This window comes from Buteo buteo, chromosome 16, assembly GCF_964188355.1.
Source record: "Buteo buteo chromosome 16, bButBut1.hap1.1, whole genome shotgun sequence".
NCBI classification, from domain to species: Eukaryota; Metazoa; Chordata; class Aves; order Accipitriformes; family Accipitridae; genus Buteo; species Buteo buteo.
In genome coordinates this window covers 17555552-17580388 of record NC_134186.1, presented here as the reverse complement: position 1 = coordinate 17580388, position 24837 = coordinate 17555552, and the positions used below count along the sequence as shown (strand labels likewise).

At 40.6% G+C, this 24837-nt stretch overlaps 1 protein-coding gene across 2 annotated transcripts in view; it reads right to left on the bottom strand.

The window, feature by feature from the left end:
• The window catches only part of TUB (TUB bipartite transcription factor), a 76004-nt gene that overhangs the window by 32339 nt on the left and 18828 nt on the right, over positions 1-24837 (bottom strand). For both annotated transcript variants that reach the window (XM_075048028.1, XM_075048029.1), the window contains exons 2-3: positions 10968-11019; positions 8239-8401 (exon numbers count right to left, since the gene is read on the bottom strand). In XM_075048028.1, coding sequence (XP_074904129.1) covers positions 8239-8401; positions 10968-11019 — 215 coding nt within the window. The remainder of the gene's footprint in view (positions 1-8238; positions 8402-10967; positions 11020-24837) is intronic.

The window sequence follows — 24837 nt, the reverse complement described above, 5'->3', positions numbered from 1 at the left end:
ACTCAGATCTGGTGTTTCATTCTCATTTGGACTCGTAAGAAATAGTTTTGAGATAAATGGCAAGCTCTCAAATAAAACAATGACATGATTTTAATTTTAGTGTTATTCATCCATGTTCATTAAATCAAGCACTGACTACTAACCTCAATACAGTATTAGAAAAAAATACTTTTGTGGAGACAGAAAAGAGCACAGATTGCAATATTAATTCAGGACCTGAGCTGAAAAGAAAAGAGGAACAACAAACAAATAGTCTATTAGCATAGTACAAGGTGAGTGTAGAAGAACTTGCATCAAAGCAGAGGGGGTCAGTGTCCTGGCTTTGCCTTCCATCACCAATGGCCTAACTGCTAAAAGTGGGAAAAAGAAGCCTCTCCCACGAATCAGTTCTGTGTTGGACAACACTGCATGTTACAGGGATAAAGCTACAACACACAATCAAACAAAAGGATGAAATCTGTAAGTGAGTAATCAGTGATGCAGACAACACCGAACTGAAAAAAAAAAATATTGAAAGATAGTTATCCACACATGTTTACATGAGTGAATAAAATGAAAAGCATGTTTTTTCATCTGGCCCTCATGATGAGAAGTTCACACAGGAAATTAGTTTCAAAGTAGCATGCAATGAAAATGCAGAATTTTTTTTTTCCATTTGCATGACCATTTTTCTTGATATGAGTGCTTGTACACTCTTATGATCTTAGAGGAAGGAGGAAACAAACAAAAATTTTATGAATCACAACTTACCAATCTCTATCACATAAAAATGCCATGTGCTAAAAAAAAAAACAACTGGTTTTGATCAGTACAGTATGCAAAGAATGAAATGAGTGAAAAATCACAAAAAGAAAAAAAAACTTTAAGTGGATACATTAAAAATGTGTGCAGTCTGTCTAGAAAACACCTTAAGTAGAAAGAGGCTGAAACAGACAATGAGGTATGCGAGGCAAATCATTGGCTTAACTGCATAAGGCAAATATTCATTCTATTTACCAACATCCTCTCAGCAGTAGAAGTGAAATCCAGAATGAGTACCATGCAAAGAAAGATAAACTACAGTTCAGTCAGGATGGACCTTAACAAATCAATGCAAATTCGTTGTCCTTTTCTTACTGTTGCCTGAGATGCTCCTGTGTTTCACTGTCAGAATGACTTGCTCTTTTACTTTGTAAAGTTCTAGCCTTAGTGAATCTTGCTGCTTATTTGGGCTGTCATTCATTATTACTTTATTTAATCAACTTAGATTCTGAACTGGTCTCGCATTTCCACTATCATCTAAAAGATGCTGGATTCTATCAGAAATACTTGGAAGATGGGCAAACCCACTATATTTTACAATGCAATGAAATAAAATTAGTTAAATACAAGGGCCTGAATTAGGGCAAGGACTCTGGTATGTTAGTTACTATTTAATCCCATGCAAAGATTTGATTTCTGCTTCAAAATGCTTATAATCAAAGGCATTACCCCTGCAGCTAGTAACTTACAGTCAAATTCCAGATTCCAAAAAAACTTGTATCGCCCATAAATCCCCTGTGGCTCCTTGCAGTTTACGTATCTAACACTGATGTGTTGACCAGGCTGATTTTACAAAGGTGAAAATACTTGTGAAACTGAATGTGAACGGGCTGAGAAAAAAGGAACAAGTGTACGTGAGAACCTGGTACTGCTTAAGGACATTATTAAAAGCTCATTGCTCTAAGGAGATCCCCTCAGAAAGAACAAAGGAAGGAATTAAACAAAAGATGCTTCTTAACCCCCACATATCTGCTGTCTGACTCTGGGGAGGGGGAAAGAAAAGGGAGCATGTGAAATGGAGAGTTAATAGCAATGAATTGGACTCTCTGGGAAAGCAGATGGCTAATAAGGAAAGCTAAAATTAGCCATGAAAAACCTATGCCAGGAAGATTAAGGACAGTAAGAAATTACATAATTATTTTACGTATGGTGGCCCTGAGGGCACGAGTAGGCTTTAATTGCCCTGACGAGCCTCCCTGGGGGCTTCCACCCACCCCCTGCCCGTGGGCTCTCTTCCAGCTCAGCCCGGGGCTATGCTGCAGGTACGCTGCTGCCTAGCTCTGCCTCCGGGGAGGACCCCAGTGCCACGCCAGAGGTGGCTCATCTGCTCCATGGACCCTCCTACGTACACTGCTGCCTCGTCTCCTGGCCCTGCCTCCTTTCTGCCCGGACTGGCACCCTGGAGGGCCCTGGGCCCAGTTCATCCCTTGGCGCGTCTGGGACGGCCGAGAATCCTGTTAGTAGCAGCCGGCTCTGCCCGCTGCGTTCGAACCCTGTGGGATGGAGTTCCGTCTGCGAGGGCATCGCCCGTGCTTGGGGTCACCCCCACCTCCTGGCCCTGCTGCTCCCGGACACCGAGATTGTCACAGACAGAAAATAATGGCTAGTTTGGAAGTAGTAACTGAAAGTAAATACACTTTAAGTGGGACTTTAAAGCAAAGAGAAGGGAATTTTTCAAGCAATTGTGAGCAATTGCCTCTAAACTTCTTTCTCAAATCTTCCAGTACCAAGAACCGCAAGAAGACCTCTAAGCGACTTGCTACCCACTGCTCTCTGATCGTTGCTGCTGGGTTAGTTTGTTTATTTTGGAAATGTACTAGCACAGTAAGGACTGCTGATAAATCAAAAAAAGATGCTTCCCCTTTAGACGAAGGTGAAGTGACTGCGGCTGAAAGGGAGATTTCAGAATATATGCTTATTGGAAGTTAAGTATTTTGCCCACATGATACTTGGAGTGCTGCCTGATCTCTCAGTATTAATAGTCTTGTGCACAGAACATTCCTTGCTATCTTCAAAAAATAAACTAATACCTTCTCATTTCAAGGTCAGTGGAAAACAGGGATGGCAAGACAGTGTTTTGATGAACATGCAAATATATGCTTTTTTAAATGAATGGTTAACTGATGCCATCTTATGAAGTTGACAGCTTGATACTCATCAGAAAACTCTCTCTCATCATTCATGGTAAAGGAACAGAATGACACATCAAATTTAACAATCCAGAGCTATGACTTGTCATCAGAAGTCTATTCAACACACCACACAACCATTGCATCTAGATGTGCTGCCAAATGTCAAAGGAGGAAAGTAAGAAAGTAATTTTGCCTTTTTACACATGGTTAATCTAAATCTCTAAATTGGAAGTTGCCATGAAAATTACTCTGTGAGTATCTAATTGAAAACATTTTTAATTTCAAGTCTTTAAAAAAAAAAAAAGCCACAGCTGCAACGAAGTATGGTAATATTAATGAAAGCATATCTGGCACTCATTCAAATCTCCGCCTTCCTCAGTGCTGTGAAGAGAAAAAACGCTCCCCAATGGAAATTCACAATTTTCACAGAAGTAAAATTACTCTTCTCTGTAAAAACGGTCTTTCATCATTTGCATTAGATGTAATTAAATAATGTAATTAAATTGTTGCAGTAACTAGTGTATCTCTGCATGCTATTTGGCTCCAGGAATGCTCAGTATGTATTTGCAATCCAGACTGAAAAGAACTGTACTCATAGCAGCATTTTGCAAAGTCATATCAGGCTAAAATGTTTGCTCAGGTTTTCAACAAACTTCACAAAATAAGTGGTGTAGAGATACATGAAAACAAACCAGCAGATGCGACTGTGATGCATTACACAATGGCAAGTAAAATTTAATAAAAACTTTAAACAAAAAGGTAGCAATATGTCCTTATGAAGGACACTGAATTAAAAATAAACAAGAACACAAGAAGAGAAGACAAAGCAATTTGTAAGTGATCTCTCCTACACAGAGGGATTAAATTTATTGCAGTGAATAAATGACTTTGTTGTCTTTTATATACGACGTGGACTTAATAGCAATACAAAATGTTGTTACTGGTTATTATTTTGCTATTTATAATGATGAAATAGCGATGAAGTTGTATCTGGTACTGCAAGAGAAAGAGGCATTATTTGTAATTGTAACAACTGGAGCCAAACATGACGGAAGTTAATGGAAGGATACCTATTGCTTGAAGTGGCAGGCAGATAATTTAGGGTCTAACCTACAAGTGTGGTCCCAAAACTATATTAATACCTTCATTTCGGGGGTGATGGAAGGACACTGCATTCATCATTTTACATGAACACTTTCTGTTACCTCCATATACTCAGCTTTATCCCGGATTTATCTAGAAATGCTGCCATGAAACTATTACTCCTACTAGCGTGCCTATGTTCCTAGATGCACAGATTATAAGAGAAAAGGTTTTGTTCCCATGAAATATATCTCTATAATCCTTTCCAAGTAACAAAAGCAATTTCCTGTACACTTGGTCCTACCTGATCTACAGACGCTGACAGGCAAGCGTTGCATTACCACTGGCTAATACTCCAGCTCAAACTAACCACTCATGGACCAGAGTGCCAAGGATTCATTTTATCTCGAGTTGGCCTTTCCAACTTAATTCATGTCCATTCCCACAGATAAGTCAAATGCTTTTGTTGTTATTAGTTAATTAGGCATTATGCCAACAACGAAAAGGTTTTAAAAAGATATACCACATGCAAGTCATTTATAAGCAACAGGATCTGAAAACTTTTCCCTGTAGGTGCAATATGGGCAGGGATTGAGAAGAAAAGATCTCTCTGGAGACTTGTGCATGGTGAATTCTTCAGAGACACTTCCTCAGTGGAAGGGCACCCATCTCCTTAAAAGTCTCAGGGCACCCAGAAGAATTGCTAGTAACACTTGGCAGGGAGCAGAGATACCATTTCATCTTACCAACACGTCAACCTTGTGCTTTGAAGGTATCTAAGAAAAAATTACGGCAATCCTGGCAATACTCCTCCTTACTCTGTGGAGACATGCTTTCAGCAGAGCCATTTCGCTATTTATTGAACTAACAAAAAAGAAACTCAAGAGCCCTGTACAAGCTCAGTTTCACACTGAATTAAACTGGTCCCAGCATTTTCAATCCTGAGCAACACAAGTGTAGGAAAGCCACATTGGTATTATCCCCTCTGAGCTGCCCCAGTTGAGCTCAGTCACAGCCCTTAATTAACATCCCTCCATCCTACTGCATCTAACATTTATTTGCACTTCCCTTCAGCTCCAAGCTAGAGGAAGCAAAATACACATGCAGCCAGAGGACTACCAGCAATCACCCTGCAACTCCCTGCAGAGGTTCGAAAGCAGCCAAGGACTCCTTTATATGGAAAAACATATTATCAGCTTTAGTAGCGAAATATGCTGTTCCACTGTATCTACCTACAAATAGCTCACCAGGTGATATTCTATTCCAGAACAAAAGTGACTGACTTTTTACTCCACACACTGATAATTATTCTGGAATGAAATGAGGTTTTATTCCAGAGTAGAGTTGCCCACCAGGGAACCACTGCAGCACAGATAACTGCATCAGAATAAGCTATGGCAGTGTATGAAAGAAAATTTCCCAGTGCAGAGAGCCTAACATCTCAGAATTGCTGAGATGTTATATCTGACCTACTTTACTCAAAGTACCATAGAGATATCTCCACACAGGCATCCAATTATTTGTTGAAATCAACAAGTACTTTTGTGCTACACAGAATTAGTACAAGCTAAAAAAGAGAGTAGAGGAAGATGATTGGCGGAAAGAAGTGTTCTTTTTGTAGCATTTGCCGTACAGGAATTGATTTCACAAACATGCTCATCCAAGCAATGTAGTTCATTCAGTAGACCATCAACTCCCATCAAAGAGTCATTCTTAACCTAAAATCAGCATGCCCATAACAGAAACAAATGAACGGAAAAGAGCAGAATAGTTCTTTAGAAACAGCCCAGCTGTCTCATGCATCCGACACTCCCACATACAAATGTTTTCATTGAAGGGGAAAAGAGTGCTAACCCTGAAGCTGAATACCATAGTTAAAAATGGCCATCAAAACCTAACTATGTACCGTGCAAACACCATAACCTAAGACACTATGCACATTCCCAGAGAAGACCACACCAAAAAAGGACACTTCTGGAGTTCTTATAATATTTTCAAAAGCAACGTTCCTAATAAAGGATTTTACAAGGCAATAAAATACTTTACTAGGTAATTAAATTCTCCTAAGGTGGCTTTTGCTAACTGCACACAGCTTATTGCAAGGACAGCTGTCCCCAGGGATTAACAAACTCCAGGTTCAATATGAGAAACATTACTATATTTTTCTGCTTCTCTGAAACTTTGTGAAATATTGAAAGGGTTTGAGAGACAAATTTAGAACAAACTGATTTAAGGAGAATAAATTGGTAAGTACTCCAGTAAATGGTGTGGTGTAATATTACAGGAAGGGTCACTTACCTTAAAAGCACAGTTAATCTCACTTAAGTCAGAAAGTCCACTTTGGTGCAAACTGTTGCAAAATTTAGCTCAGTTAGTGCAGATATGAAATTTGCTACCATTTATGGGACAGTAATGTCTGTTTCTCTGATCTGTGAAAATTAAAACCTTGTTCAACTGACATTACAGAAGGTTTAGTATATGACAGCACCTCTGTACCATAAGATACTATTTCTTAGAACAGTTCTTTGCCTTTGATAAGTTATTGAGTGAAAGAGGAAGGAGAGAAAATTTCTGTTTTCTCTGATTAAAAAATAAAGAAAAACTAAAATTCTGTGCTAAATTAGATTCTTAGGTCAGACTGGAAAGAAATTTAGTTTCATCTTAAAAATTTTCCTCCCAGACCCTAAGAAAAAGACAGTAAAGAGAGATAAATATTACTAATGCTTTTCATATTTATTAGAAAAACATAATTAAAATTATACTAAGGGAAAAAATAATTCTCCATCTGAGATCACTTATGGGAGTCTATCTGCTTGCAGAAGCAAGATAAAAAAGGCCCATTATTAATGAAACCTTAACATTTAATCAACGCAATTTCCAGTTTCTAACAATAAATTCTGTAGCTGAAACCACACCAAAAAAATGCCACCAATTGCAAATCAGGGGTAGCGACTCTGAAACCTGCACTTCTCACAGCATGGTTAGTTAGTCCAGTAAATACCTGCCATCTCCTTGTTGAAAGATGTGACCATCAACTGAAAATGAAATGACAGGGCAGACAAAAAGTATAGCACATGCAGTGTACTTGATAGAGATCTGAACTGAATGATGGATTAAGTTTTTGTTTGTTTGTTTAAGAGTACGATACTGATTGGTTTGGTTTTTTTGTCCAGAGGTAGACTCACAAAGGCATCTAAGGTTTTGGGTTTTAGACATTAAACCGTAAATACTCTGCCACCTAGTAGCATTCCCAACCTGAAAACAGCCACCTGTGTTCCCAGCACCAGTAGGTTTCAGCTCCTGTCTCACCCACCCATCAATACTCAGGGAAGGAGGCCTTTTGCTATTGAGGCTTATGAATCCCTTATGAATCAAATTCAACTAAACAATCTGCAAAACAAGAAAATTTGAAAATTACTGTTCTCTATAACTCTTGGAGGTGTTAGCAACCTGGAACAAGACCTACAAGAGACACAATATAACAAGGGTTACCAAGCTTCCCTCTAGGAAATCCTGAGGAAAAGTATGCACCTACCCTCACTAGGGGGCCAACAAGCATGGGCCATATGAGCACAAAACTAAATAACAACTGGTTTCCTTAGGATTTATTTCTGATGATTAAATTCTTTGAAGTCTAACAATATAGAAATGGCATTATAACTTTTTCCCTACGGCTGTGATACCTGAAGTGTCTCTGTCCCTTCTGGGTTTTGTAATCTTTAATAAGGAAGGGTAGACCACACTGTACAAGCTTGAAATGTTCTTCTCTACCTACTCACCTATTTTAATGAACCTTGCAGAAACACAGTATCTTTGAAATTATTATATGCAAACTTAGGCTGAAATTAATTAACAGGTTTCAAATTTATCATTAACACTGTCAGGCCTAAGCAAAATTACGTACAGAGGAACACATAGAGTGGAACAGCATAAGCTTTAGTTCAGTAGGAACCACGGCTGAAGACAAATATTCGTGGCAGAAGGGACAAGCCACTCTCTCTTCCCCACAGCACTGAAATGGCAGCTAGTCACCTCACTCCCTCCTGTTAGGCTAGCATTGCAAGTTCTGACTTTTTTATCCCCAAACACAAGTGTAGAATATCAATTATTTACTAAAAAATCCCAAACAACAACCTTTGTTCTCATTAGCATAAATTTAACATGGAGAGCATCATACTATGACTTGCAGTAAATATACACACAATAGATCATATTCGTATACCATGATATATGGTGCTGCTGTTGCTGTTAAGATACGATTCAACCAATGGTGCTTGTTCTTCCGAATGTTTCATTCTACGTGTTCTTGTGCGACTGTCCACATTGGACTGAACCATTAATGGCTCCTGGCGCTTTTTTTTCTGCTTCTGTTCTAGCAATGCTCTCTGAGGAAAATACAAAGAAAAGCATCTGTTACTGGACTCCAAACAGTAGCAACGTATGATGACAAACAATGGATAGCTTTACATTCTCCAGTCAGCGGCAGCAGTCGGCAAGTGGGATATTGGGTTATAGGAAATCTTTCCAAAAAAAGGACAACCAACCCACTGCTAAAACACCTTCTGCTGAAAGCAGCAAATAATGAAAACAGATCTTCCTGAGCAGTCCACCAGCTATCAGAGCTTGCTTGGAAATAATCCTTGGGAAAACAACAGTGTGAGAGTATTGGGTGTGAAGCAATGGGAGGGTAAGCAAGGGCATGAGGCAGAGATGCCGATTTAAGTTTCTGTAAATTAAAAGCAGGTAATCTGCAAACTAGAATTGAGTGATAATGCTGGACATGACCCTAATTTAACAACAATATAAGATGAAGTTTAATTAAACACTGGAATTTCTCAGCTAGACCTGCTGAAAACCAAAACGTTCAGCATCCAATGGCACCATAGGCATCTCTTCCTTTGAGCCCTCTTCCACAACTTCAGAGAACTGAACTGTTAATTTTACTTATCCATTACCTTATGTATTGAGTTTGCGTGGCAAGGTTTTGGTAGCAGGGGGGCTACAGAGGTGGGTTCTGTGAGAAGCTGCTAGAAGCTTCCCCCATGGTCTGACAGAGCCAATGCCAGCCGGCTCCAAGTCAGACCTGCCGCTGGCCAAGGCCGAGCCCATCAGCAACGGTGGTAGTGCCTCTGGGAGAACAGATTTCAGAAGGGGGAAAAAAAGTTGCTGGGGCACAGAAACTGCAGCTGGAAAAAACAGTGAGAACATGTGAAAGAAAGAACTCTGCAGACCCCCAGGTCAGTGAAGAAGGAGGGGGAGGAGGTGCTCCAGGCACTGGAGCAGAGATTCCCCTGCAGCCCATGGTGAGGAAGACCATGGTGAGGCAGGCTGTCCCCTTGCAGCCCATGGAGGTCCACAGTGGAGCAGATCTCCACCTGCAGCCTGGGGAGGACCCCACGCTGGAGCAGGGGGATGCCCAAAGGAGGCTGAGACCCCATGGGAAGCCCACGCTGGAGCAGGCTCCTGGCAGGACCTGTGGCCCCACGGAGAGAGGAGCCCAGGCTGGAGCAGGTTTTCTGGCAGGACTTGTGACCCCGTGGGAGACCCACGCTGGAGCAGTGTGCTCCTGAAGGACTGCACCCTGTGGAAGGGACCCACGCTGGAGCATTCGTGAAGAACTGCAGCCCATGGGAAGGACCCATGTTGGAGAAGTTCATGGAGGACTGTCTCCCGTGGGAGGGACCCCACGCTGGAGCAGGGGAAGAGTGTGAGGAGTCCTGCCCCTGAGGAGGAAGGAGCAGCAGAGACAATGTGTGAGGAACTGACCGTAACCCCCATTCCCCCTCCCCCTGCACTGCTGTGGGGAGGAGGTGGGGAGAACTGGGAGTGGAGCTGTGCCTGGGAAGAAGGGAGGGGTGGGGGGAAGGTGTTTTAAGATTTGGTTTTATTTCTCATTACCCTACTCTGGTTTGATTGGCAATAAATTCAGTTAATTTTCTCCAAGTCAAGTTTGTTTTGCCCGTGATGGTAATTGGTTGAGTGATCTTTCCTGTCCTTATCTCGACCCATGAGCCTTTTGCTATATTTTCTCTCCTCTGTCTAGCTGGAGAGGGAAGTGATAAAGCAGCTGCGTGGTGCTTAGTTGCTGACTGGGGTTAAACCATGACACCTTACCATCTCCATGCTCCTGTACAATGATTTTTTGCTTCTAGAAAGCAGATAAACTAAAACTGAAGAATAAGAATGGAGAATGGACTCCTTCAGCTCCATAAGTTGTGTGGAACACCTCAACATGACTTCAAAATGATTGGAATTTAGTACAGGATTATGGCATAAATAGAAAGTATTTTAATTTGAAAATGAGATGCTGGTAGACATGCAAGCTGATAAATCAATGGGAAAAGAAATGTATAGAAAAACATAAAATTAAACTCACAACATTTAACTATAAATGTGACAAAGTTTGTGAAAAGGAGACCACAGAAAAATCAAAGGAAAAGTGGAAACCTCAAACCCCACTAAAACTTGATGGCAAAATTCCCTGAGATTTCATGGCAGAAATTCTGAATCACTTTCTGGTACAAGTCATGTAGGAATATAATAGCAAAATAGGCAACATAGCACATAGTGCCGCTAGTTTACAGCCACAAGGGCTAAATCCCTGGAACAGAAAGAAAAAAATGTAAAAACTTTGTGGTAAACCTCTGTTGGCTGGCATGTCTGCCAGAACCTCTTGTCCTTTCTGGTCCATCAAAGGGGTAACAAATACATTGTAAGTCAACTTAAGACAAGTCCGAGGCAGTGGAAATGAGAATCACTCAAACCACAGCGATAAGAAAAATTTTAAATGAAGTCAGACTTCTAAGCAAGCTGTAACCTCCACAGACCTCTCTTTTGCATTCCCTGATCAGAGGATGCAATTTTCTATCAATTACCAGATATATGTCAGTGATTTCATTACTCCAAGATCTAGACTTCAGAGAGCAAGAAAGTCCCCCTCCAAAATCTTACCTGCCTGTCAAGCTTCTGCTGACGCAGGCTGCTCCCCTCATCATCCAGAACACTGCAAAGACAAAGAGTACGTAATTGGAACAAATTTATCACTCAAAACAACACGTAACAGCAATCACTGGAGCAAACTCTTGCAGGAGTTTTCATTTAAAACTCCCACTATGTTCCATGGAAGTTTGCCTGCCCTAACCTGCAAAAGTTGGCTCAAGAGAATTTAAATGCAGTCCATGAAAAATTGAAAAACTCTGGCTCACATAAACTTCAACAAATATATGTATTCAGCCAGTTCACAAAGAAATGCAAAATCCACAGTCTACGGCTTGTTTTCTTCTCTACTGTGTTCTAATGCAAAATGTCAATGTATACAGCAACAGGGTTTGATTGCAAATTTGCACATAAAGCATATAAAAAGTGAGAAGAGAGCTGCTTAGCAACTCAGCAGTATTTAAAATTACATTAGGAAAATTAACTGTCTAATCTTCTGCACACTGAAAACCACAATTTATTCCTGAATATCTGAAAAGTAACACTTATTCCCATGCATTTCAACTTTTAGAGACTGGCAAGACACACGGTATTGCGCACTGCCATGTTTCTGCTAATTTTTGCTAGTTGGGAGATTAGCCCCTGCACATTCAATCATTTTCATTAATTAGATGGTAAAAACTAATGGCATTGAAATCAGAAAATTATTTTTGTGAAATATTTTATCAAACTACTGACTACACTTTATTTTTCTGGAGAACAAAGCTCTCCCTTGTAAGAACATTATGGTTAAACATTGAACATAGATAATTAAATCTTTTAAACTGTAATATATCTTCTACAAGGAAAATAGTGCTATAGAACAATAAAACCCCAGCCTCTTACAAGTAGAATCCATTTTCTGTTACAACACATTTTTATAAAAGATTAGCCCCCTTTTTTATAATCACTCTTAACAATCAAAAAAAGAAAAAATCCAGGACAAATGAATCTGGATTCTGACCTATATACAACCAAATTGTATTGCAATGGAAATTTCATAAAAAATGTGACTTCCCATGTATACTTTTTAGGAGACAGTAACATTATAGTAGTTAGACAAGACAGCTAATAAAGGCATGCAGAATGCCACCTTTCCAATGCCAGCATTATCAAAGACCTCTAATTACGCATTATTGGTAGCATCAGCCTTTTACAATTTATACTCACGTTGTATGTTACAAAAGGCTGATGTTCCACAAAGTGAAACTATGCTGTACAAGTACCTCGGGTATGAAATTACACAGTCTCTTGTGGAGGTAATGCATTACTCATAGTCCACAAAAAAATTAAAGAAAAAACGCTTCACACTCACAAAAATGTTCTACTTTACACCAAGCATTCTTCATTTGACAAATTACAGAAACAAGTTATAAAAAGAAGGCACACATTCCTCCATGGTATATAATATCAGGTTTTTTTCCAAGAGTGCTTCACTACAACTGCAATACATATTAAGTGCACTCCTAGAAAGTAAAACTACCCTAACAGATATCTTTGGCCATACAATTGAGTAAAAGATGCCTGAGTATAAAGTTTCAGGCTTAATGGCCTGAACAAGTCCTCCTCATTTAAGACAATACTTGAAAAAAAGCCAAAACCATGCAATGATGCTAATACAGACCATAAGAACTGCAGAGGCAGCAGTGCATATATATAGCTCCAATACACAGAGAGGTCAAGAGCCAATATTGCTGCACTCCACCAGTCGTTTGCAGAGCTAAGGAGACAACTCTGATCTCTTCTCTCCTCTCATCTTCTGCTTTATAAATCAGACTATGCTGACTGCCTCACATATGTTAAATGAGCTATATATACACTTCTCAGACGTTCCCATAAACCACCAGTTCAGTAATTATCTTTATGTGAATATAATGGTTTTCAGTATTATGCTAGATTGGCTATAATTCTAAATTCTCTATCGCAGACAAGATGTCTAAGCGCTCTGGATGACTCTAGCTTCCTCTGCTTTCCCATCACACCATATCCTGGCATAACACACTGCACAGAACAAGGGAGCAGGGAAACGTCCTCTGTCAGGTTCTAACCTTACCTGTGACTCCCTAAGAAGCCACAACAAGATAAATTCAGGTTCTGGTAAGCAAGCACAGCTCCCACAGGTCTCTTTATGCCCAATCTTACCACAGTAAACATGACATTTGAAGTAACACCACAGTAAACATCAGTCAGAGGAAGGGTGTGATTTGCATTGATTCAGCATTCCATGAATGCAAAGCAACTATCAGACACACTGCCAAAAAAATGGAACTCCATCCAAAAACTATGGATGCTGTAACGCTAGAACATCTCTCCATATTGCCCTTCTACTGTAAGACGTTGTTTTTATAGCCTCTGAATATATGCAATCAAAGCTGACACCAAGAGCAGCATGGCTTGAAAAACAGCTGACAAGCTTGTCTGGAACTTCCCGGTCCTTCATTCTCTCACTTCATATTTTATGAGGTTCTGGGTAGTCTTCCACAATCCTCTTGTAAATATGCATTAACTACAAGCCTTGCATTATTTAAGCTATAACATTCAACACTATAATTGAACTCCAGTTTTCTTCACTGAGGTTCAGTAGAATAGCTACTTCAACAATTCTCTCCCCCTCCAGATTACTGGACTTGTATGAGAATGCCTTACTCCCACCAGACAGCCACACCACTCTTCTGAATCCTTCACAGTGTGAAAAATGCCTCATTACCAAACTCTATTCTAACAGTTACCCAATGCCCGTATCACTGAAAAGCTGCAGTTCTGTCCTTTCTTGATGCCTAAATAATGTTTACGCAAGTCCAAATAAAAAAAGGATCCAATTTAGCCTACATATTGTTCTGCTATAATAGCAGAGCACTTCAGTTTGAGACTGTGTATATAAATAAAATATTAGCCTAACAAGGTATGTTAATATTTTCCACAGGACTGGTGGACCTTGGAGTTGCTGATTAGCAGCCAATACTTCACATTTCCTGCTTTTCAATAGAACAACTCTCCTGAGACTGGGTGACTTCCAAGATTTGCCATTAAGGGACATCAGGGTTTTAATAAATACATAAATAAGTAAATAAATAACACAACCTCTGTTTCCGTAGCAATTCCGCCAGGCCCTCACTCTTTCTGCCTTGAAAAACATCTGCAGCGGACTCTGAGATGCAAGTGTGTAACCACTACTGACCCTTTTTCTCACGCTTCAGTGAAACCTTGCAGAAAGACTTAGCAGATGATCTTGCCACAGCATCTGGCAGGCCACGCACTCTGACAAATGCTCCAGGGTCCAAGAGCTGAAATCCAGAGAATGTACCCTTTTCTTTCTTTGGAAAACACAAAAGTCTAGGAGCAGAAGCACGGCCTTCGACCTTCCTGGTCTTTAAAAAGAACAGAAATCAACCACTGTTTCCTTCGCAAGAGTTGTGCACGTGGTGAGGACCCAGCCTATCCTGCCCAGTTTCAGAAGTGACCATGGTTTTGTTGCTCAGTGGTCCAAATAACTGAGATGGTCACAGACTAAAGGCCCAGTACAGTGGAAAAAACTATGGCTGTGACATGGCAGGACCACTACAGGAAATAACCTCATAGAGCATGAGGCTTTTAGAACAATTCTGCCTACGTGTTTGATGTGATGCTAGAAAATCCCAGCAGCAGCATGAGACTCAGTCAGTCTTAATAGAGAAATATAACTTTACCATTTATGAAAATTGAATTATTGAAGGGAATGCATACATATTAGCAATCTGCTGAGCGTGCTGAAGCATCCTGAAGATCCAGCGTGGTTCATTTTTGCTCCTATTTAATCAAGTATCATGTATCCACCTGGCATCTTGGCTATGGTTTTGACACATTTATAACAAAAAGCAATTTCACACTATATATAATATTGTAAACAGTGCTTCAGGTCTGCAGTAATAGTCTAGTCCAAATGCAGTTAACAAATCAGAGCTTGTATATATTTCCTTGCAGATAATTATCCAGGGAAGACCCATCCATCTATATACAACTCGAACAACCAACCCATTAGAGCTTACTGGATATGTTGGGCTTAAGAAGTTAACCATATAGCTATATATTGTAAAGATTCATATTAGCAGCCTGGATGAATGCTCACAGAGACTTAAGTATTAAATTTAGATAGCATTATTTTCAAATTTTAAACATGGCATTTGATTCAAATATCCTAACCTCCTATTTTCTAAAGGGAGATACATTAAATGAACAATCACCTTTTAGCCAAAGTATTACTTTCCATACCACCTTTTTAAGACACAAAATCTATTTTACAGAGACAGTTTCAACATTAAATTCAATTTACACAAAAATAACCAGGCTTTCTACACTGCTGCATGTTATAATGAAGACCAAAATATAAGCAAGAATTTTAGTATTCTAAGCTCTTCACAATCTGTATTCCTTAAAAATCATATAGAGAGAAGCCTAAGACCAAGCAGGTTTTAAGCATGAAGCTTTGTGATTACATGAAGCTCCACAATTTACTTCTGAGATGAGGGAGAAGATTCTGTAAATCAAGATCTTGCTACATTTTACTGTAATTCCACATGGACTGATTTCAATTTAAGTAAAATCAGAAAAGCCTTAATTCAAATAACACATTTCACAGCAAGTACTTCACCTTTACTCTTTGAATATACAAACTGCTCACATTTAAGTAAGCCATTGCAAGAAAAAAGAATTAAGAAGAAATGTTTTCAATTAGAATGTGCAAAATGCATGTAGTTGCTGATTTATTTTTTTTAAAGGAAAAAAGTCTGACACAGTAAAGCAGCTCTATTGTTTCTGCCTGACAAATGAGGCAATGTTTTTGCTCCTTCCTGACACTGCTTCATAAAGGAACATTTTCCGTGACAATAACTTTTTTTACCAGGACAAAGGTCCAAAATCATTATCTATCACATCTCTGCAGCCCAGCACTAATTGCAGTGAGAAGTGTTCCCAGTCAAACAAGCAAAGACACATATTACCACTACACTTTCATACACTGTTTAACAGTGTCACCCTTGCACTTTCTCTTTCTGCTGCTTCATGATAATACATTACTAACAGCAGCACCCAAAACCACTACATGAAATCAGGGACCTTTGCACAAGCAGAATTCATGTACACAGTCAGGGAAAATTCCTGAAACAAACCGTTCACTTTATAAAAAGATGAGGAATTGGTTAAGAAAATAAACCAGAAGCAATGGAAAGTTAGAGGAGATATTTTCATCTCTAGTTTCTTCTGCCACATAGTCAACTGCAATTCAAAAACAATGGATGATCAAACCAGATAGGAAGAAAAGAAAAAAAAAATACACCATACCATACCAATCTTCAAGATCACTCATCTTTTCCATCCACTCTTGCTGTGAAGAAAGCTGGTATCTTGCTATGTCAAGAGAAGCAGGTTACAGGATCTTTTAGAGCACAGCTGACTCAAAAGGACAAGTATGCAAGTATGGGTGTAATGTGCCATTTGAGCACTACAAAGTCTCTAAAAACATATGAAATAAAATTCCTGCAAAGAGATATCGCTTGGCTTACTGGATACCATCTGTCATATTCACCCAATTACACTTCTCTATAATCTCTAGACTTCCATAAAGTCTCTGCAGTTCCATAAAACCCAACTGCTCTGGATAATGTTACTGTTAAGCCTTTAGGAACAAGCTTTCCAGCAGCACTGATGAAATGCTACTGTAAAACCCCATTAACAGGGTCAGGGACCTGCAAGCTGAAGTCATGCTCCAGAAGGAATGCCACGCTGTTAGGTTCTTCAAACAAGTGAAATTCAATAATTCCTAACCAATGAAGCCAGCAATCTCTGTAAAGTGCCAACACCTGCAAAGACCAACATCTGCAAGTCCCCACAAAAAATAAGGTCTGTTCCCCCATGTATGCCATAAGCTTAGTTCACCAGAAGCCACTTGGGAGAACATTATTGTATCAGACACACACCCTAATCAAAGACTTTTAAATGGAACAGATCATTCTGAAAGACTGCAAGGGCTCCCCTCATGCTAGGAATCATCAAGGTTTTCTGACCCCAAAGCAGTTGCTCAGACATCTGATTTAGAGTAAAACCTCCAGCTACTGTCTTTATGGTAAAACGAGTAACTTCTTTCCTGGGTTGTCTAAGCAAGCAAAAGTCTGGCCATCATCTTCATTGAGGAGCGGCCCAAGGACATTCAATCTTAGTTTGCCCTTCTACTGCCAACAGCAGCAACAGCAGATGCTCTTGGATTTCTCCCATGCCATATTCATATGGCAGAGAGGGCAACAGCCTACCATTATTGGCACATCTATCAGTTACCACTGAACTGACCAGTACAGACACCAGGAACTGCTGCAGAAACAAAGATTACATTTCTTTATGTGAAGCTTCAGAAGAATAAAATCGTTTCACTGTGTATCTTACATAGTAAATAAAAGCATGCCTGTCCAGGAATACAGCATTGCTTCCCCTGCCCGTGCAGCTGTTCTGAAGACCCTTAAAAAGACTAAAAGAGATAAAGCAAAAGGAAAGGGGAAAAAAAGCAGGAATACAAACACAGATATTTATATCAGAATTATCAGCATCAAGTCAGCCACAAAACACAAGAAGATGTAGAGGATCATACACTGTGCCAATGATCCAAATGGCACTAAAAGTAATGCCTGCAGGGCAGATGGCTGAAAGCAGAGACTGAATCTGTAGTTGCACAAATAATTACAAAACCAAATGCTTTATTTTCTTTTCAAATCCTGGCTGGCGAGCTAGCTTAAAAATCAGTAAATGAACGAGACCTTCCCAAACTGTTTGTCCTATTTGCTTCAGTAAGGTTTATCTAAATGTCCATTGTACATTAAGATCTATGACACTCATTATGTCTGTCCAACAGTTCTGTTTGGGATATTTGAAATGAACAAGAAAAAACTTTTTAGCACTCTGTATTTTTCCAGTAAGTCAATGCAGAACATTATTTGTTAATATTTTTCTCTTACATCCCTCCTCAGTCATATGATAAGTATTTCCACCTGGGCAAGAGATAACATCTCTATCAATGACCTGGAGGAGACAGCTGAGTGCAGCCTTATCCCACGGGCAGAGGTGACACCAAGTCGGACGGACCGGTCAATCTGCTTTGGGGTGGAGCTGCCATCCAGAGGGACCCTGACAGGCTGGAGGAATGGGTCAACGGGAGCCTGATGGAATTTAACAAGGACAAACGCGAAGCCCCGCACCTAGCGAGGAAGCCTCCCCTGCACCGACACCGGCTGGGGACCGTCTGGCCAAAGAGGACCTGGGGCCTTGGCAGGCAGCGAGCTGGGCACGAGCCAGCAGCGTGCCCCGGCAGCGACGGCAGCCGACAGCACCCCGGGCTGGACCGACAAGAGCGTGGCCGTTGGATCAAGGGAAGAGATTAACCCCCTTCCTTTTCTCTGCACTTGTGAGACCCCACGCAGAAAACCGCATCCAGTTTTGAGTCCCCTGGTACAAGAAAGGTGTTGATCAACTGGAGCGAGCCCCAAGGAGGGTGACCAAGGAGATCTGGGAGCTGGGCTGGAGCACTTGTCCTGGGAGGACAGGCTGAGGGAGCTGGGTTTGTTCAGCCTGGAAAACGTATGGCTTTGGAGAAACCTAGTCCCAGCCTTCTAATACCAGGCAGTCTGGAAAGATTGTGCAGTCTCCACCCTTGGCATTTTCAAGACCCAAGTGAATAATGCCCTGAGCAACCTGGTCTGACCTTACAGCTCACCATGCTGTGAGCAGGACATTGGGCTGGAGAACTCCAGAGGTCCCTCCCAGCCTCCAGAAGCCCCTTCCAGATTTGTGAACAGTGTTGTCCTGGTTTTGGCTGGGATAGAGTTAATTTTCTTTCTAGTAGCTGGTACAGCGTTATGGTTTGGGTTTAGTATGAGGATAATGTTGATAACACACTGATGTTTTCAGTTGCTGCTAAGTAGTGTTTAGTCTAAAGTCAAGGATATTTCAGCTTCTCATGCCCAGCCAGCAAGATGGCTGGAGGGGCACAAGAAGTTGGGAGGGGACACAGCTGGGACAGCTGACCCAAAATGGCTAAAGGGGTATTCCATACCATGTGATGTCATGTCCAGTATATAAACTGGGGGGAAGTTGGCCTGTGGGGTGCAGAATGCTGCTCGGGAACTAACTGGGCATCGGTCAGCGAGTGGCAAGCAATTGCATTGTGCATCACTTGTTTTGTATATTCCAATTTTTTTATTATTATTATTATTGTATTATTAGCATCATTATTATCATCATCATTATTTTCTTCCTTTCTGTCCTTTTAAACTGTCTTTATCTCAACCCACAAGTTTTACTTTTTTTTTTCTGATTCTCTCCCCCATCCCACGGCGGGGGGGGGGGAGTGAGCGAGCGGCTGCATGGTGTTTAGTTGCTGGCTGGGGTTAAACCGTGACAAGTGTCCTCCTTTTGGATGTCACACAGAACTAAGACATCAGTGTCCCAACTGAGCTACTTGGCAGATTATACAAGCAGATTAACTAAAAGAAAATGTAACAACAGGAATACACATTAATAATTTTTTTTCTTAATTCCAAATACATAATTGTTAAGCTAAACTCCAGCCAAATCCTCAGCATGACCACACAATTGTATTTTTGCTCTGTTTTAATTAGCACAGTTCATCAAAATAGATCACCGATTGTTACAACTCCAAGGGTATATGAAACCAACAGAAATTGTAGAAATCAAGCCCTCTAAATGTTTCACTCAGAATAAGTTTAAAAAAAAAAACAAAACCAACCAAACATTAGAGTCAGGTAAAAATATATTGGAAGATGGGTGTATTACAGGATATATACAACCAAGCACTGACCAAGAGCAAACAGCCCAACAGACTCAGTGCTGAAGGGAACAACAGGAGCTTTACAGATCTATTTAGTGCTATATACTTTACAGATATATTTACTGTAGATATGCTTTATATTAATGAAATCCAGCTTTGAGTTCAATCAGAAAACTGCTATTCACCTTCCAAGAACAGAACTGAAGTTACTGGGAAAAAAACCCTACAGTTCAGGATCTGAAATGTCTAGGCTGACAGCTTTCAGTGAGGATGGTAAGAAGCCAGGAGAAGCTCTAATGAGAGGAAAAGCTAAACTATTCCCTAAAGCACATTGCACGTTTTAAATAACCCGAACTACAGGGCTGCCACTATTGCCCTGGAAATACCAGTTGAACTAATATTTGTACAGATTCATTCTCTGCAATTACACAGAGGTGAGTAAGATAGCACACAGCAGTAAATTGGAGGTAATGAAAATAACACCTAAGGGAAGAGTGGATGGCTGGGCTATTTCTTGCCCTCCCTCAACACATGCAAACTCTGAATGCAATGTTAGAAGGAAAATCTATGTCCCAAAAGAGAGAGGTGAATGTAATAAACGTGAATGATGGAACACAAACACACAATAGCCTTTGGGTATTATGTGAGCTATGCTAAAATTGTATTTAAAGTAGATCAATGAGAAGTGTCTGAATAGTAGCAAACTGGGAAGGAATAAAAGAAAACCCTGACCTGGAGATACACTACCTGCAATGCAGATGGATCCAGATGACAAATGACATGACTTTCAGCAAGTACGTTTATTGAAAACGCATTGCTGCCAACCACAGGAAAGATCCAGCCCTAACAGCCAGTCTGATTTCTCTTTCAGTACCAAAATTCAACCAATCTCAATCATTAAAACAGTAAAATATACACGCAAACAAAACCAACCCATTGACATACAAAGCATTAATGCACAAAGCAACAAACAGTAAATCAAATGAGCAGAAACTAGGGAAAACTATTGTCTGGATAAGGAGACTGCACTTAACATAACATTGTAGAACAAGAGTCCTCTGCCTGGACCATGACTCTCCCATTCCACTACTGCTGCACTGGTAAAAGATGTCACCTAGAACAGACCTCTGTGATTCTAATATGGAAAAGACTGTGAACCACTGCAATAAAGAGAAAACCTGCGTAAAATGATTGCTGGCTCCTTTTCCTACCTCTCTTATACCTGTTCTATGAAACATGGTTTTGTCCAGTTGGCAGCATACTGGACCTACTTTATATCAAACAGTATAACCTTCCAAGACACCTGTAAAATGAGATTAACAAACAAGTCTTAACTGCTCTTGGAAACACCTTTGTGATGCAAGAATGAAGCATTACAGGTACAGTAACTAACGGCCTTTAAAATAATAGTATCATCATGAAGTGTTTAACAAACAAAACACTGATCCCAATGATAGGGTCAATGCTGCAGGTGTTCAGTGAGGCTTAACCCTGCAGTGGGCGTGTGAAGACAGACACAAATATGTAGATCAAATATACTGCTGCTGAAAGATATGGTATCTGAGGTAATTCACTAATGCCACAACTTACTAACAGATGCCACCGCCTACCTGTGTGTTTAGGACAGGATAGGAAAAAGATACAGGTGTATTTATTGGATTTTTAAAGGAATAGTAAAATTAAGCTATCAATTTATTGAAAAAATGAAGGCAAAAGAGACTACCTAGTCTCCTTTAGCTGCTTTAATAATCAAAACTGAAGAAAAATCCAGTAAGAATTACAACTCTGATAGGAGATGTTAGTGAAGTGAAACAGCCAAGCTCCTTTTTCCTTTTTACAGGTGGTTTTACAGCTTCTATGGGATACAGTTTCTAAGGAGAGACATATCATTTCATGATAAATACTAACCCTGAAACAAAATATTTTGTCACTTTCCCCCCACACACACATACTATCTTTATAATCCAATCTAGTACTCTTTTGCTGGAACTGAAGAAAGCAGATTTTTCATTTTGGTTTGCATTCATTCTCTGTAGTTACCTTCTATACAAGTAACAAATTCTGACAGTCCTGGACAACATTTTCAGTGGAAAAATGAGTTCGTCAGATACTAGTGCCTGAGTACACGATATGGATTTCAAGATTGGTAAGATGTTGATGGCTAGCAAAAGTAACAAACACCATCTGGCCTAGATTTTGTACCCAATAATGAAAACTAAGTCATTATTTCTAACAGCACTCTATGCAGATGAGGTATTCCATACAGTCTGATCCACATAGTTGGGCCCTGATCCCAAACAATGTTAATTCAATCTTACGAAAATGTACCCACTAATTTCACACAGCATAAAAAGATGCATATATATAAACCCTTTCAGGTTGGGATTTTTAATGATAAACTGGAGACAGAGAACTGTTTTCACAATGTGCATATACACTGCCTACACAAAAGAGACACTTTTTCTGACGGAGTCTTCCAGGTATTAATACAATCTTAGAAAAGCATAGTAATAATCAGGTTGGGATGGTGACTTTTTTCCCTTTTTGAATGAAACAGAGGTATTCACTCCTTTCTAAAACATGCTAATGTCTTCAGTGTTCAAAGATAATTTCAAAAGAACTTACACATTTCATCTTTTCTAATTTATCAGTTCCCTCTGAAAAGACGATCTTGTGAGTAAACAACCTGAAGAGCATTATTCTCCATTTCAGAACTAAGCCAATCTCTTTCCTTTGCTTCTGTGTGCAGTCAAAGGTGGGTAAGTGGAATCCACTGTCAAGACCTAGGAAACGGCAGGAAAACTTTACAACGTGGTCAGAGAGTTTTCTGCTGCTGTGAAGCAAACAGCTACTGAGAAGCAGTGGCAGATAACCAACATGGGAGCTTTACTCACAACGAGAGTTATTAATGAATATCCTGTGAAATCTAGTCCCTCTAATTACCTAAAAGCCAGTCATTCTTCTGGGAGTTTACAGTGAAGGCAAACCATCTGGATGGTGTTGCACAGTGAATGATTCCTTTAGGGTACCTGATCCAACATGTAGGAAAGTTCTTAAGGACTGACATTCATATATATGAAGGCTTCCCAGCGCAGCAGACATCAATGAGACCTGTGAGCCCATCCTACATTCTTGGCCTCCACTTAAGAATTCTGCTCCTTGGAGAACTGGAGGGGGCTCTACCCCACAAGGCTATGGCGGCCTACCACAGCAGGCTCCTGCCAATGGCAGGGCTGGTTAGAGAAAAGTCATTCGATTACATTGATCAGATCCAGATTTTGAAATCTGACATCCTGAAATTCACATCTGCTCTAAATCAGAAAGAAATCCAAAAGCATTCAAATTTTCTATAGAATAGATAAAACATCTACAGAATTGAGCCCCTGGCAGCCCTGGGATCTCTAATCCCATGCTTGTCCACCTGTCTGACTGCCAAAATAAGTGACATAGAAGACCCCAGAAGCTACAGTATACAGAGTCAGTAGCAGAAGAGATGGGTCATGTATCATGGAGGCTACTGAGGGGGTAGGTGGGCAAGCAACCAAAGAAATTCCCAAAGGAATTTTGCCCAGTAAAACTTTTCCAGTATCAGGCTTTCTCCATGAAGCATTTTAAGGCAATAAATCAGCAAATTCTGATTAAAACTCTTCCCTTCCCAGCACATACTAGTATGCAAATAACCAGTTGGTATTATTACATTATAATTATATTAATATTATATTATTACATATCATTATAGGAAACAGTTGAAACTACAGTAAAGCCAGCAAAGTCTCTGTCACTCATTAGATTTCGGGGTGTTTAAGATTATTAAGAAATCATGTTCCACAACTTTAGCCATCAGCCCAGAAAGCCAACTGTATCCTGGGCTGTATCAAAAGAAGCATGGCCAGCAGGTTGAGGAAGGTGATTCTCCCCCTCCACTCCGCTCTAGTGAGACCCCACCTGCAGTACTGCATCCAGCTCTGGAGCCCTCAGCACAGGAAAGATGTGGACCTGTTGGAACAGGTCCAGAGGAGAGCCACAAAAATGATCAGAGGGCTGGAACACCTATGAGGACAGGCTGAGAGAGTTGGGGTTGTTCAGCCTTGTGAGAGACTGAAAGAGTTAATGTCTCAAACACTGTGGTGGGGCAAGTTCTGCTTAAAGACAAACCCTGCACAGCAAGGAACCAAGGTGAAAAGCCCATCAGCTCAGACATCAGCAACAGGAGGGGGAGGGCATGCTGGAGGGTCCGCAGCTCCCTGTTCTGATACAAAGATCAAACAATGGCCGTGTCCGCAGGGAAGGAGAAGTTACTCCACAAACGACCCCCAAGCCCAAAGGCTCACAAACTGCTCATTGACCTGAGGAGTTCGGGTGCCCACCCGAAGGAGGGGCAAGGATGATAAAAGGACACAAACTGAAGCCCCGGTTGCACAAGCCCACCGGGACTGGACCCCTCGGCTGACTGAACCAACGCTGGACCCAGGACCGGTGAAATCTTTCTCCCTTCCTTTTTCTCTCTCTGCCTTCTTCTCTCTTTCCCTTTCCACAATCCCTATACCTCATCCGTTTCAAGATATAAACCGCTGACCAAGTCTGAGACTACGAGTGGATCCAGCCGCCCCTAGACCCTTCTCTGAGGAGGAGTCTGGAAAGCAAGGGGGTCTGCTCTGAACCTCGTGACTCAACGGGAGGGATCTCCTTATTCCCTGAATTGATGTATATGGTTACACGGTTTACAGAAGTAGTCTTATGCCAATTCCTGTTGTGAGAAACCCTGCCACCTACTACCACGCCTCCCCAGTTCAGTTTGCTTCTGCCATAAATAAAATCTTTAACTCATCGTTTGGTGTCATTTCACCTTAATTTAGCCGGAGGGAATTTCAAATTAAACACGACTCCCTGGTCTGTCCAGTCTGGGTCGTGACAAGTCTGGAGAAGAGAAGGCTCCAGGGAGACCTTATTGTGACCTTTCAATACTTAAAGGGGCTTCTAAGAAAGATGGGGACAGACTTTTCAGTAGGGCCTGTAGCAATAGGACAGGGGGTAATGGTT